The 13,884-nt window shown below is 43.4% G+C and overlaps 4 protein-coding genes across 4 annotated transcripts; 2 read left to right on the top strand and 2 right to left on the bottom strand.

Moving 5' to 3' along the window:
- Window positions 1-76: 76 nt before the first annotated feature.
- Window positions 77-665, bottom strand: Bfra_009950 (uncharacterized protein; the record flags this gene model as incomplete). The annotated part of the gene is made up of 2 exons (XM_037340285.1): window positions 551-665; window positions 77-400 (listed from the first exon to the last, which is right to left on the bottom strand). Exons 1-2 carry the CDS (start codon window positions 572-574, stop codon window positions 77-79), a joined length of 348 nt encoding a protein of 115 aa, XP_037189508.1. The 5' UTR covers window positions 575-665.
- Window positions 666-2,629: 1,964 nt separating this feature from the next.
- Window positions 2,630-3,454, bottom strand: Bfra_009951 (putative peroxisomal biogenesis factor protein; the record flags this gene model as incomplete). Its single annotated transcript, XM_037340286.1, has 2 exons — window positions 2,630-2,856; window positions 2,913-3,454. The coding sequence occupies 2 exons, from the start codon at window positions 3,452-3,454 to the stop codon at window positions 2,694-2,696; spliced, it is 705 nt and encodes a 234-aa protein (XP_037189509.1). The 3' UTR covers window positions 2,630-2,693.
- Window positions 3,455-3,890: 436 nt separating this feature from the next.
- Window positions 3,891-5,413, top strand: Bfra_009952 (putative formamidopyrimidine-dna protein; the record flags this gene model as incomplete). The annotated part of the gene is made up of 5 exons (XM_037340287.1): window positions 3,891-3,909; window positions 3,970-4,144; window positions 4,195-4,244; window positions 4,293-4,644; window positions 4,771-5,413. 5 exons carry the CDS (start codon window positions 3,891-3,893, stop codon window positions 5,411-5,413), a joined length of 1,239 nt encoding a protein of 412 aa, XP_037189510.1.
- A 1,163-nt stretch (window positions 5,414-6,576) lies between these two features.
- On the top strand, window positions 6,577-11,461 carry Bfra_009953 (putative abc protein; the record flags this gene model as incomplete). Its single annotated transcript, XM_037340288.1, has 8 exons — window positions 6,577-8,134; window positions 8,189-8,592; window positions 8,646-8,968; window positions 9,018-9,369; window positions 9,425-9,737; window positions 9,797-10,153; window positions 10,208-10,473; window positions 10,529-11,461. The coding sequence occupies 8 exons, from the start codon at window positions 6,577-6,579 to the stop codon at window positions 11,459-11,461; spliced, it is 4,506 nt and encodes a 1,501-aa protein (XP_037189511.1).
- Between the last annotated feature and the right edge of the window lie 2,423 nt (window positions 11,462-13,884).

Genomic DNA, 13,884 nt, shown 5'->3' on the forward strand with positions numbered 1-13,884 from the left:
AATGGTCAGAGAGTACAATTTATATTCTTAGAGTTGCAGTGCGAAATTGAAAACCTCAAGCGAGAGAAATATTAACTCAATATTTTCTAAATAGGCGGCGCAAGAATGAGTGAATATATGAAGGCGGATATGTATGTTGGAAGAGAGGTTTGCCGCTTGGTGCGCTATATCTTGGTGCGAGGTGCATAGCACCTTCTCTTCTTGGGCAACACTTTCCGGTCATATACTTTGTGATCACCAACATGATTGTTACGCAAGCTTCAATTTCTAAATCTGGTAACCAGACAGCTGCATGATTCGAATCGTTATCTCCCGTGTGAGTTTGATGACGGTTGTGAGTCGTAAGTGAATTCCGGTAAATATCCAAGAGATGCAAGCAATCAGCTTCTTTGCCTTGAATCTACCTCCTGCTGCAGTGTGTCGATTCCATTCAGCAAACTAGCTCTCGGATTCGGGGCAGCAATCTCCATACGTCCAGGAGATGTGATTCTAGCCGAAAACAGGTCGCGATGTAACTTAAAGACAGGCAATATTTTATACTTTTCATCACTGATCCCGTCGAAACCTTTGCCATATCACGCCCAACTGCAGGAACAAATTCCGTGGTCAAACCAGGTGATCGCTCGGCCCGTGTACGAATGGCAACAAATACCGAGTGGACAGTGCTAAGGGTAAGGCTTCGGTCCAGTAAATTTCGAAATAGAATACCGGTAGAGTGGTTCATCAAGTATTATAGCAAGTTTGGCAAGTAGATCTTCGCAAGCAGGGCAATCTGCAGTGGGATGAATTCCGCGATCTAATATCGGAGAATCTTGCCGCCAAAGCTTTGTTGGCATTTGATTGGCGTTCCATATTGCATGGTACGATGCAAGCCAGTGGGAGTCGAGTTGGAAACAAGACTCCCACTCATGTACGAGTAAATTGCGCTAGATTCAAGATAAGTGAATGACACCATCTTAGCTGCATGAGTTTGCTCAGTAGTTGTCCTCCACAGAAGACACCATAGCATCATTCCAGCACCAACAAGCCGCAGCTAAAAAGTTGTATTCTTGCTCACTAACTACTTTAGTGGACGCTCTTTCTTCAGTGGAACTTCCATGCAGCGGGGAAGTATTACCACCCGTCGCTCCCGCTGATTTCCATACGGGCTTGCCGTAGCCTAACGTGGAACTTCCTAGAAGAGACTGTTCTTATCAGGTTGCCGAGCGTTCATATGATATGCTTCGTCCAATAGTGGTACGGACCCGTGTACTTTGCCTGTTGGTTGGTCGTTGGTTGTTGATTGCTAGTATCATGCACGGTTAATGTTACTCTGTGGGCCTGGAGTCTAAGTCCCCAGCTATGATACCCCACAAGAAGCGGAATTCGGCATATCTCGAGAGGTTGTCGGGCTGCAACATCGAAGAATTTCCGAAAAACAGTACCAACAACGCTAGCAGTTTCACACTCAAGTGCCTTGCACTCATTTCGCCGTCGATGTACGGATAGGCGTCAAATAAGCTTTACCAATGGAAAGATTTGTTCTAGAGTGGCTATCGTACTCGGTATGTAGGAATGAGGCGCTTTCAAATAAACATCGGGCCGACATGAGAAGGCGATACGGCATAGGCCCGGCATCGATGTTAGAAAATGCTGGCTTGCTAATTTTGGTTGCACGCTCTCAAGGGACCACTTTCATCGCCATTCAAAATGCTTTGACTTTAGTTGGGCTTTCCGCTATGTCGCAAACTGATTATTCAGTCAACTTTCTGGTATTGAATGTCTAGATGGCTCAAATCTTCAAGGATGATGTCGAATTTAGACATTGATTGAGGTCGGAAAGGTTGCTCTCAAGAGAACAGAGGAGGCTCGGTATATTTTCCAAAAGAGAACAGGTTCAGTCACATCGTGATTGATCGGGGGGTAAAAGTTGTTGCTACGCTGTTGTAGCCAATAGGAGCGATTCAAGGTGCCAAGAATTTTATTTACTGCCTGTATTAGCATGTGCCTTTCGATTCATGCCGGGGTGAAAGAATACCTCGGCGACCCAAATACCGTGAGGTATATCCAACACTGAATAAAGCCGGTCGGTCCAGCAGCCTTTGGATAGCATCTGTTGATCGAAAATGTTCTCAGCACACGGCAGATGAATATCATCATAGCTACCGAAGTCGATTGGAAACGCAGCCAACCCCACGTCCGTTAGGTGTGGTTTGATTGGTTTCACGGGGAGACGGGAAGTTCGACGAGAAAAAGAGGTTCTTAAAAAAGATATTGCTATGTCAAAAGCTTATAGGATAAGGGCTAGTAGGAAGCACACTGCCTAGAGAGATACCACCGTTCAACATTCGGTTTCTGTCAACAGAATATTTGGACAGAGTGTCCGTGATTAAACAAAACAAAATCGAGCAGATTTGTAATGGAGATTCCGAAAGAAAATTTGTTAGGAACAATCGGGTAAGGGCTTTCTAACCATCTTATACAAGTCTCGGTTATGAACTCCGGCGAACTCTGGTCCCTCGCCGTGATCTTTTATTTCATGAGATAAATTCCAGACTACTTAAACCTACAAGGTTGCAATGGCAATGATCCAATCTCGTACATACAATCTTATCATCCGTGACCAATCTGATAGTCCGGAAGAGAGCTGCTTGTCAAGTCTTGCGATTATTCATATGCTCTCCTGATTTTGAAACACCTTATTGGCAAATTATTTAGGCAGTCTTCTTCCATTGACCATAAACACCGATCAAACTGCTCAAAGTTCCTGCCAATCCAACAATACCATCATCGAAGTTAGCCAAGCCGATTGCCGAACTTGGAACTGTGAGATCGCAGAGATCTGATAGGAGTTGCATATTGATCGCAGCACGTTCCCTATACCGAGAAATTAGCAACAAGCCTGATACGGATATCTGTGAGGCTCAACCTACTTTTCGATCCTCTTACTAGTCACAACACTTTCTCCATCTTTCTTATCAATTTTTGCAGATTGTTGTCGCAGGTTATACAGAGAGTACATTCCCGATGCCGTGCTAAACAACAGTCCCATCAACCAGAAACGGTAGGCCTCCTTCTGTATCCTCTTCGTCGAAGGGCTCTTCCTAATACCCGCAGCATCCAACACCGTGAACGCATCAAAAGTTAAATAACCTGCATATCCTAATTGCCTTCCCACAGCGCAGTACTTGATTACCGGGTCAAGACTTTTAGAATCCGCAGCGATGGCAGCTGCTTTCAAATGTTCGACATTCTTGCCAAAGCGCATTAATTTGCGCGCGAGTCCGAATTGTTTTTTGATGGCCTCGTAAGGCGCAATTTCACTAGGAGTTCCATTGGTGCGAAGGAGATACCAGGCGTAAAATCTGGAAAAGTATTGAAGGGTTCGGAGGAGCTTATCGCGACCAACGGTTGTTGCGACAAATTTGAGGTAATGTGCAACGGATGGGTGGTAAACTAGAGTGTCGGCAACCATCTTGATAATATGAGTTATGGAATTAGGAAATGGAAGGAACGTATTGAGAAAATAAGACCAAAGGTGTTAGATTATAAGGTTGGAAATGAAAAGGGCGTTTGAAGGCATGAGATGATGAGATAGATGGCTTGTGAAAGGGATATGGCTATCTCAATGCCTCGGTAGTATGGGGAATCCTTGGTCCGATGATTTAATAAGCCGAAGTCTAGTTTTAAGGCACTCATGCAAACATCATGGCTGGCAGATGGCGAGTCACGTTTTATGAACTTTATTAAGCCAGAATTCGTACCTAGGTAGCTAGGTAGCTAGTGAACTAGTATTTACTGATAACTACCTATTTTCACGTTTTTCTTGTCATGCCGAAAACTTGAATTACATCCGGCTTCATCCCATCTTCGACCCTGCCCCTTTTAGTACAATTACAGCACATTCCGAGATGCCCGAAATTGCGGAGGGTAAAACCACCAGCTCATCTCCATCACCAGCTACTATGAGATACTGACTTGACCTTACAGTTGCGCGAGCTGTGTATTATATTCGAAAAAACCTTGTTGGCAAAACATTGGCGGTCGTTAACGCTCAAGATGATGCCAATGTTTTTGGAAAGGTCGGAACAAGTGCTGCCGAATTCCAGAAGGCACTGACTGGGAAAAAGGTTGAAAGTGCTGGACAGCAAGGAAAATACTTCTGGTTGGACCATTCTTGATGCTTCAAGAATCAATGCTAAATTTTTGTGACAGGATGATCATGTCCTCGCCACCACATCCAGTGTTCCACTTTGGCATGACGGGTATGGAAATAGTTGAAGTTATCTCTTGACAAGTGCTGAACGATTTAGGGTGGTTTCATATTCGAGGGCAAGGCTCTTACTATTATAGATCGAAAAATGAAGACGAAAAGGAAGTCTGGCCACCGAAGTTCTCGAAATTTTCACTGCAAACAACCGGAGAACCAAAGGTCGAGGCTGCATTCACAGATTCACGTAGATTTTCAAGGATTCGACTAGTAAATTGCGTCGCTGAAGCCATTCGAGACACTTCTCCACTTAAAGAGAACGGTCCAGATCCTGTCATCGATAAAGACATCTTGACAGCTGAGTGGCTCGAACAAAAATTGAACAAGAAGCAGGTGCCCATAAAGGCATTATTACTTGACCAAGCGAATATCAGTGGAATTGGAAATTGGGTCGGGTCAGTGAATCTTACATCTACCCCAGTATGATTTTTTGAATCCGAACTATCCAGCCTGCCATTATTGTTTCACTCCTGGTTACCAAATCCACCCTCAATGTCCAATCATGCTAACGTCACTTGAAGCGATGAAATACTATACAATGCACGACTTCATCCTGAACAATATAGCAACACTTTCAGCTCCGAAGAGATCAAGCGATTGCATACTTCGATGATGTCCATTTGTCAAACAGCAGTAGACTTGTTGGCAGATTCGTCAAAATTTCCTGATGACTGGATGTTCAAGCATCGATGGGGGAAGGGAAAGAAAGATGGCGCAACAGCATTACCAAACGGGGAGAAAATCACATTTCTTACCGTTGGGGGAAGAACGTCTTGTGTGGTGCCAAGTGTACAGAAGAAAACGGGTGCCGTTGCTGGTGATATGAAGAGGAGAAGTACGTCGAGTGATAGTGAGGATGGCAAGGATGTTCCAGTGAACAAACAAAGCTCAAGGAAGAGGAAGATTGCGGTGGCATCCGCGAAATCAAAAGATACTGATGAAGATATCAAGGAACGAAAGAAGGTGAAAGCCAGATCTCGAAAACCGATTCAGGTGAAAGAAGAGATTCTAAATGATAATGCGGGTGACATTTCCGCAAAAGCAAGCAAGCTGACTAAGGGGAAGACGTCAAAATTTATCGAATCAAAAGCCAGGGAGGATATTGCAACGATTCAACCGAGACGCAGATCTAGCCGTCAGGCAAAGCCTGTTGGATTCCTTTGAAATGAGGATAATGTACTATACCGAACGACTCATCCGTTCTCCAACTGTATTAAATCTGGGGAGAGATATTGTATTTTCATGTATGAATCTTTACCCGATTTTGTTTACTTCTCCATACCATAAATGATTGCTTACCTTCATGTTTGTTCAAGGGTTCAATCTTAAATTCTCAACCTAATGTGTCTGGAATGTTGCCAATGCATTGGCATACATCACATTACTAGTCGCGTGTGGGGTGTGAGCTTCTAGTCACAAAGTTTTTATCTCGGATGTTCGTAGTAGCCGTAGAACCCCCGTCCTCATAAGGAATAAAGGGTAGTATGTCTATAAAGCTTAACAGCGTATTCGGGTTTTAGACTTGGCACTCTTAGCTGTGATTGATGAGATAAGCGTCGATAAGGCTGAATATGACTGGACCAGATTCAATCGATCAAATTTGAAAATGAAGCATAGCCACATATTAAAGTGGATGTGGGATGTTGAAAAGAAGCTAAAGAGTAAATTTCTGGGTTCTCCTGTCAATGCCACCAGCGGGTGTGAGAATAGCAAGCGAATCAAGATCTATCATTCGGAATACGGGAACTTTTCTAGCCGTCATCCATTTTACATGGCAAAAATCTAACCCCACCCCTCTCATCTTGGTTCATTTACGAGACTATCCATCTTCCTAGCTATCTGCCAATCTCTCAGCCACTCTCTTAACCAATCAACACTCACACAGCTTGAAGTCTCTTTCGTATATACGAGCTGGAAACGAGCTTACTTTTGCAAAAGATTAACCATGCGGAGTTTAGCAACTTCAAAAAACTCCTAAACCTCCTGAGACTTTCTTCTCTTCTCCATAATTTCGATCCTTAATATACGAAAGTCCTCTTTCACTCTACATAATCATTGCCATTGGCTGTACTCGGAAGAAGCTTACTCCTCTCCGCTCGGACGGCGGATGTACGGGGAAATTTATGGTTTTTTGACACCCGAGCTTTCTACGTACCACAAACTTAAAGAACTCCTATCTCACTGCTGTAATACTTTTTGGAGCAGTTTGTTACTTTACAGTGAAAGAATTTCTTCTTCACACTATTTACAACCAGGGACAATTAATATTTTTTTCTTAATTTCTTAATTTTATTCGGATTTAGTGTTAATCGAAACAGGAATACAGTATGGCCACTTCGGCGCCTTTTGGGGTTCTACCTCAAAGTGAGGCTGTTGCTGAGAAAGTGGAGGAGGTCACTGAAGAAAAGACATATCAGAACATCGGTCATAAACGGAAAGACAGTGATTCAGAATCCTCGACTTTAGACTCCACGAGAGAAAGGGAAGATGCCACCATTCGAACACTTGCAAGGCAAATCACACAAAAGTCGATGGAAGGGAACCACGATCATAATGTCAACCCATTCCTTGGATCAGATGACCCTAAACTCGATCCATCATCAGAAAAGTTCAGTTCTAGGGCATGGACAAAACATCTTGTCCACCTTCAATCTCGAGATCCAGAAAGATATCCCAACAGGACAGCAGGAGTCGCTTATAAAAATTTAAATGCTCATGGATTTGGTGAACCAACCGATTACCAAAAGACTTTTGGTAACTACCCATTGGAAGTCATCGGTATGGGCAAAAGGGTTCTTGGGCTCAGTAAACCTACCAAGATTCAGATTCTGAGAGACTTTGACGGACTTATCAGAAGTGGAGAAATGCTTGTCGTGCTTGGTCGACCTGGATCTGGTTGTTCAACTTTACTCAAGACGATCTCTGGAGAGACTTCCGGATTCTTCGTTGATAGTAACACATACATCAACTACCAGGGAATACCAATGGAGACCATGCACAACGATTTCAGGGGGGAGTGCATATACCAAGCAGAAGTTGATGTACATTTTCCTCAATTGACTGTAGCACAGACATTAGGATTTGCGGCTAAGGCTAAAGCTCCTCGAAATCGCATACCTGGTGTTACACGGGAACAATATGCAGACCATCTTCGAGATGTCACTATGGCAACTTTTGGACTCTCGCATACTTTCAACACAAAAGTTGGTAATGATTTCATTCGAGGAGTGAGTGGTGGTGAGAGAAAACGTGTCAGTATTGCGGAAGCTGCTGTGGGTGGAAGTCCTCTTCAATGCTGGGATAACAGTACAAGAGGTTTGGATTCTGCAACTGCATTGGAATTCGTCAAGACTCTCAGAAATTCTACCGAATTGACTGGGTCCACAGCGGTTGTAGCCATTTATCAGGCCTCTCAGTCAATTTATGATCTTTTCGATAAGGTGGCTGTGCTATACGAAGGAAGGCAAATATACTTTGGTGACATTCACGCAGCGAAGGCATTCTTCATCAATTTGGGATTCGAATGCCCAGCTCGACAGACAACCGCAGACTTTTTAACTTCAATTACATCTCCAGCAGAGAGAATCGTTCGACCTGGCTTCGAAGGCAAGACTCCATACACTCCAGATGAATTCGCTGCAGTTTGGCAAAAGAGCGAGGATAGAGCACAACTACTCCGGGAGATCGATCAGTTTGATGCGGAATTCCCCATTGGCGGACAAGCCTTTGACGACTTTAAGAATTCGAGGAAGGCAGTTCAGGCTAAGGGTCAGCGTATCAAGAGTCCATATACTATTTCACTTCCTATGCAGATCAGGTTATGCGTGGAGCGTGGATTTCAAAGACTTCGGGGTGACATGTCTCTTCTCTTGACAGGTCTTCTAGGTATGTTGTAGCTCATAAATATGTACTGATCCATTCACTGACATTGAACTTCAGGTCAATGTATGATGGCTTTAATTATTGGTAGTGTTTTCTACAACCTTTCGGACGACACCAACAGTCTGTATAGCAGAGGTGCACTTCTGTTCTTTTCTATCTTGATGGCGGCATTCCAGAGTGCTCTGGAAATTCTTACTCTTTACGCGCAAAGACCAATCGTTGAGAAGCATACCAAATACGCTTTCTATCATCCAGTGGCAGAAGCTTGCGGATCCATGTTGTGCGATATACCGAATAAAGTATTCTCGACTATCTTCTTCGATCTCGCTCTTTACTTCATGACAAATTTGCGAAGAGAGCCAGGGGCTTTCTTTGTGTTCTTTCTCTTTACCTTTTTGTGTACTTTGACAATGTCTATGTACTTCCGGTCCATCGCTTCACTATCGCGAAGTTTGTCAGAGGTTCGTACTTATTCCCATGCATGTTACACTGTTCAAGGTACTGACAAAGATAGGCAATGGCACCAGCTGCCATCTTCATTCTTGCCATCGTCACTTATACTGGATTTGCGGTCCCAATTAGAGATATGCATCCATGGTTCAGGTGGATCAACTATCTCGACCCAGTTAGTTATGGTTTTGAGGCTTTGATGGTCAATGAATTCCATGGCCGACAGATTCCCTGCTCGGTATTCGTACCTTCCGGTGGCAACTACGCAAACGTCGGCGCGGATGAGAGAATTTGCTCTGCCACTGGTGCCGCAGCCGGTGCAAATTACGTTGATGGCGATAGATATCTCGAAGTCAATTATGGTTACTCCCATACCCACCTCTGGAGGTGAGTACTGAAAGACTCGTTTCGAGACTATAGCTAATGTTTTTGGTAGGAACCTCGGTGTCATGATTGCGTTCATGTTCTTGGGCCTCTTCATCTACTTAAGCGCCAGTGAATTTATATCTGCAAAAAAGTCCAAAGGAGAGGTCCTTCTATTCCGTCGTGGTCGCATACCTTATGTTTCGAAAGCATCTGACGAGGAAGCAAAGATGGATGACCGAATGACTGCTGCGACTGTCACCAGAACAAAGACTATTCCAGACGCACCACCTAGTATTCAGAAGCAAACTGCCATTTTCCATTGGGACGATGTTCATTATGATATCAAGATTAAGGGTGAGCCCAGGAAACTACTAGACGGAGTTGACGGATGGGTCAAACCTGGAACATTAACTGCTCTTATGGTAAGCTCTTTTAACTCTCAATGCTCGCGTGATCTTTCTAATCAAATCCTCTTAGGGTGTCTCTGGTGCGGGAAAGACCACTCTTCTCGACGTCCTTGCCTCGCGTGTAACTATGGGGGTCGTCACCGGACAAATGCTCGTAGATGGACGACAAAGAGATATTGGTTTCCAAAGAAAGACAGGTTACGTTCAGCAACAGGATCTCCACTTGGCCACATCTACTGTTAGAGAGGCACTAGCTTTCAGTGCCGTTCTTCGTCAGCCCAAAGCCACCCCACATGCCGAAAAGATTGCCTACGTTGATGAAGTGATTAAAGTTTTGGAGATGGAAGAATACGCCGATGCCATCGTCGGTGTTCCAGGTGAAGGTACATACTCATCTCCATTTGCACTTGCTTTTTGGTATTTAATCTCACAATTCATTCAGGTCTTAATGTCGAACAACGTAAGCGCCTTACAATTGGTGTTGAGCTTGCAGCAAAACCGGCCCTTCTTCTATTCCTTGACGAACCTACTTCTGGTTTGGACTCTCAAACAGCCTGGTCTATCTGTGCTTTACTACGTAAGCTTGCAGACAACGGTCAAGCCATTCTTTGCACAATCCATCAACCTTCCGCCATTCTGTTTCAAGAATTCGACCGTCTATTGTTCTTAGCTAGAGGTGGAAAAACTGTATACTTTGGCGAAATTGGCGAGCATTCCAAGGTCCTGACCAATTATTTCGAGCGCAATGGTGCCAACCCTTGTGGAGATCTAACCAACCCTGCAGAATGGATGCTTGACGGTAAGATCAATCTTTGAATAGCGTTTTTGTGGCCTTCACTAACATTCAATATAGTCATCGGTGCCTCTCCAGGAGCCAACAATACGATCGACTGGGCTGAAACCTGGAAAAATTCTCCGGAACGTCAGCAAGTAAAGTCGCACCTCGCAGAGTTGAAGACTACACTGTCTCAAAAGCAAGTCGAGCATGATCCTACTTCATTTAATTCATTTGCTGCAGGGTTCGGAACCCAAATGCAGGTAGTACTTGTTCGAGTATTTCAACAATATTGGCGTACCCCTCCCTATCTTTACTCCAAGACTGCGCTCTGTCTATGTGTTGTAAGTCATCTCCTCGTCTGACCCCACGTGAAATCATGCGATTAATCATTAATAGGGTCTCTTCCTCGGATTTTCTTTCTATGATACCAAAACATCTCTTCAAGGAATGCAAAACCAACTGTTCGCTATCTTCATGCTTCTCACTATCTTCGGTAACCTCGTTCAACAAATTCTACCTCACTTCGTCACCCAACGTTCCCTTTACGAAGTCCGCGAGCGCCCCTCTAAAACGTACTCTTGGAAAGTCTTCATCCTCTCTAACATCATTGTTGAACTTCCATGGAATACCCTTATGGCTGTCATCATTTTCGTCACATGGTACTACCCCATTGGTCTCTACCGCAACGCTGAAATGACCGATGCTATCAGTGAACGCGGCGGTCTCATGTTCGCTTTCATCTGGGCATTCCTAATGTTCACGTCTACCTTTGCCGACTTCATTATTGCCGGCGTGGATACTGCCGAAAACGCTGGAAACATAGCCAATCTCATGTTCTCTCTCTGTCTCATTTTCTGCGGTGTCCTCGCGACTCCCACTGCTCTCCCTGGATTCTGGATTTTCATGTATCGCGTCTCGCCTTTCACGTATCTCGTATCGGGAATGATGTCTACAGGTCTCGCTAACACAGAAGTGGTTTGCGATGCTATCGAATATCTTCATTTCAACCCCCCCTCTTCTAAAACGTGTGGAGAGTACCTCGATGCATACATAAGCGTCGCGGGTGGATATCTGAACAATCCTGAAGCAATGACAGACTGTGAGTTCTGTAGTATCAAAGAGACGAATGTGTTTTTGGCGTCAGTAAACAGTCATTACAGTGATGTGTGGAGAAATTGGGGCTTGTTATGGGTGTATATTGCATTCAATATCGCGGGTGCTATTGGTATGTATTGGTTGGTCAGAGTACCTAAGGGCGCTAGTCAAGGAGAAGATAATAAAGAGGGTGCGAAAAAGGGCTGGTTCTCGAAGAAGAAGGCGGATGCTTAGATGAGCAGTTTGCAAATGCGGGATAGAACCGTCGTTTGGGCGCTTTATTTCTGGGATTTTTTTATTGAATGCAATGAATGCATGAAAAGAGCGATGTTTAGAAGATCAGATACCTTTCTTGTGGTTACACTTTTTGTTTACGTGGTTGAAGTTTTAGAAGAGGAAGACATGACTGTTATGTCGTACGTATTATATATTATGAGTATTTTTAATGTGTCCATTAGCTTTAGAATTAGATGAGAGTACCTGCTATTAGCAGTAGGTACCGAATGGATTATTTTATTTCTGATTCCTCTGTTTATTGTTTTGACAATGCTGAGGTTTGATGTTGAAATCAATTGAGCTCATGGATCAAAGTTAGTAGCCGGTATTATGTAACTGGACAAGTCAATTCTACGTATTTCTCGAGATCTATTCAATATGAAGATATCTTTCCTGTTTACTGTTCAATGAGATCCTATAGCTATCCAATTCGTTTCCTTCTAGCAATCATCAAGGATAACTTTATATATTGACGCTCTATCAACATCACCTGACCCGGATAACTTCAACGGGGTCTCAAATCTACTAAATCCACTCCGATCGAGGAGACGCTACCTCGTCTAATGACAAGTTTGAGCCTTCAAAGGCGATGATTTAGAAACGATGCCATTCAAAGCTAGGTACGTACTCGATGTTAATATTCGAACTAAAATCATTCTATCTAGATATCATGCCAGAATTCTCACAAACAAAATGTAGATCAAATCAATACCACGGTACGATGTATATGAATCCACAATCGTGCCGCTAACAGAGGTTGCATGCAGGCCAATATTCATGATCCACATCCACAATCCATAACCCACACATCTCCACAGCCCCTGGAGTCCCAGTTCCACCGATCAAATGAACAAAAGTCCAGTAACACAAACGAGCCAAATCATTCTTCAAACCCCAAACAACCATAAACACAAAAACCAAACAAACGCTCAATGCAAAAAAAATCAACACACATGAAAACCTCAAAAAGATTGCCTATTACTGGAATCGAACCAATGATCTTAGCATTACAAGTGCTACGCGTTACCACTGCGCCAAACAGGCTTGGATTAGAAGTTATCTCCTAGTAGTGGATGTTGACGTGGTGGTTAAATTAATCTATAACCTACTATAAACCTAGGCTGGGATGTGAACCTGCCTGTGATTATCCCGCACAGATTATTCGCAACTCCTTATTCATCGGTGTATCAGTTAACTACTCGAGCTACTTCACCTCCAGAGATCTTCACTTCACATCACAGGAGACAGTCTTCCGATAGCTCACCGCAAACTCGCCCAAGAAAATAGATGAACGATCGGAGTAAATCGCGCATTAGAGTGGCGAGTGCAATAGTAGTATGGAGGTAGGTAGGTAGGTATTCCATAATGTTTCATCCGAGAATTGACAAATAACTGTTTCACAGTCTTCAATCTAGATTTGAGGATCGCATCTTCCGTGAGACTTTGATACTGGGTATTTCTTTTTGAGTTGTACACCGGTAGTAGGTCAGTTGTTCATGGGATTGGAATTTTGTTAGAATGGATCGTATGGATTCGGTAGCTCTTTAGAATTGATCAGAAGGTGGTATTTACATACAGACATACATACATACATACAAGATACAAAATCAAGTAACTCTATAATAAAAAAGCTATCAAATCAACCTCATCCATTCCTACGCATTACCTCCCAACTCAATATCTAACTATGAACCCTACATTTATCACATATCCATACCTACCATTACCACTACCAATTTTACACACCAAGCCCAACCCCCTTCTCCCTCAGCAATTCCCCATTCTGCCAAGCGGTAAAGAAAGCACGTGATACATATGACCAACCAAAAGTTCTGTTGCACATCTACAAATTTGCACTGTGCAATCCATCTACATCCTTCCAAAACGAGACAAAATTTTACGAAAAGACATCGACTGGGAATAAGAGGACGTTTGGAGAGCTTATTTCCGGCCGTGTCAGTGGGAAATTTTGAAATTTTGGGTTTGGGGTTTGGGGTTTGGGGGGTTTTGTCTGGAACCTACTACTTGAGGCTGTACCCAGTGACCACTTACCTCAAGATAGGTATCTCCTACCTTAGATATGGGCTGCAGAAATACATATTGAATGCATATGCGTGCTTGACTTTATTTGTGAGATGAATGAAATTGTGTTTTGTGTGTTATCTCAATATATTTCCATGTTTGCTGGTACTTGTATATCTAAGTACTGAACAATAGTCATTTTCATCTTTTGAATTTGGAAATTCCGAATCTTATGTACATTTGAATTCCGCATCCCGTATGGACAACTATCTACATATATCTACCCAGTATGTGTTTGGCATGTGCTAGTATACACTTTATCCCATTCACCAAGACACTCCACTCCGTACACCTTAACA

Source organism: Botrytis fragariae (assembly GCF_013461495.1).
Source record: "Botrytis fragariae strain BVB16 chromosome Unknown tig00000163, whole genome shotgun sequence".
Classification (NCBI taxonomy): Eukaryota; Fungi; Ascomycota; class Leotiomycetes; order Helotiales; family Sclerotiniaceae; genus Botrytis; species Botrytis fragariae.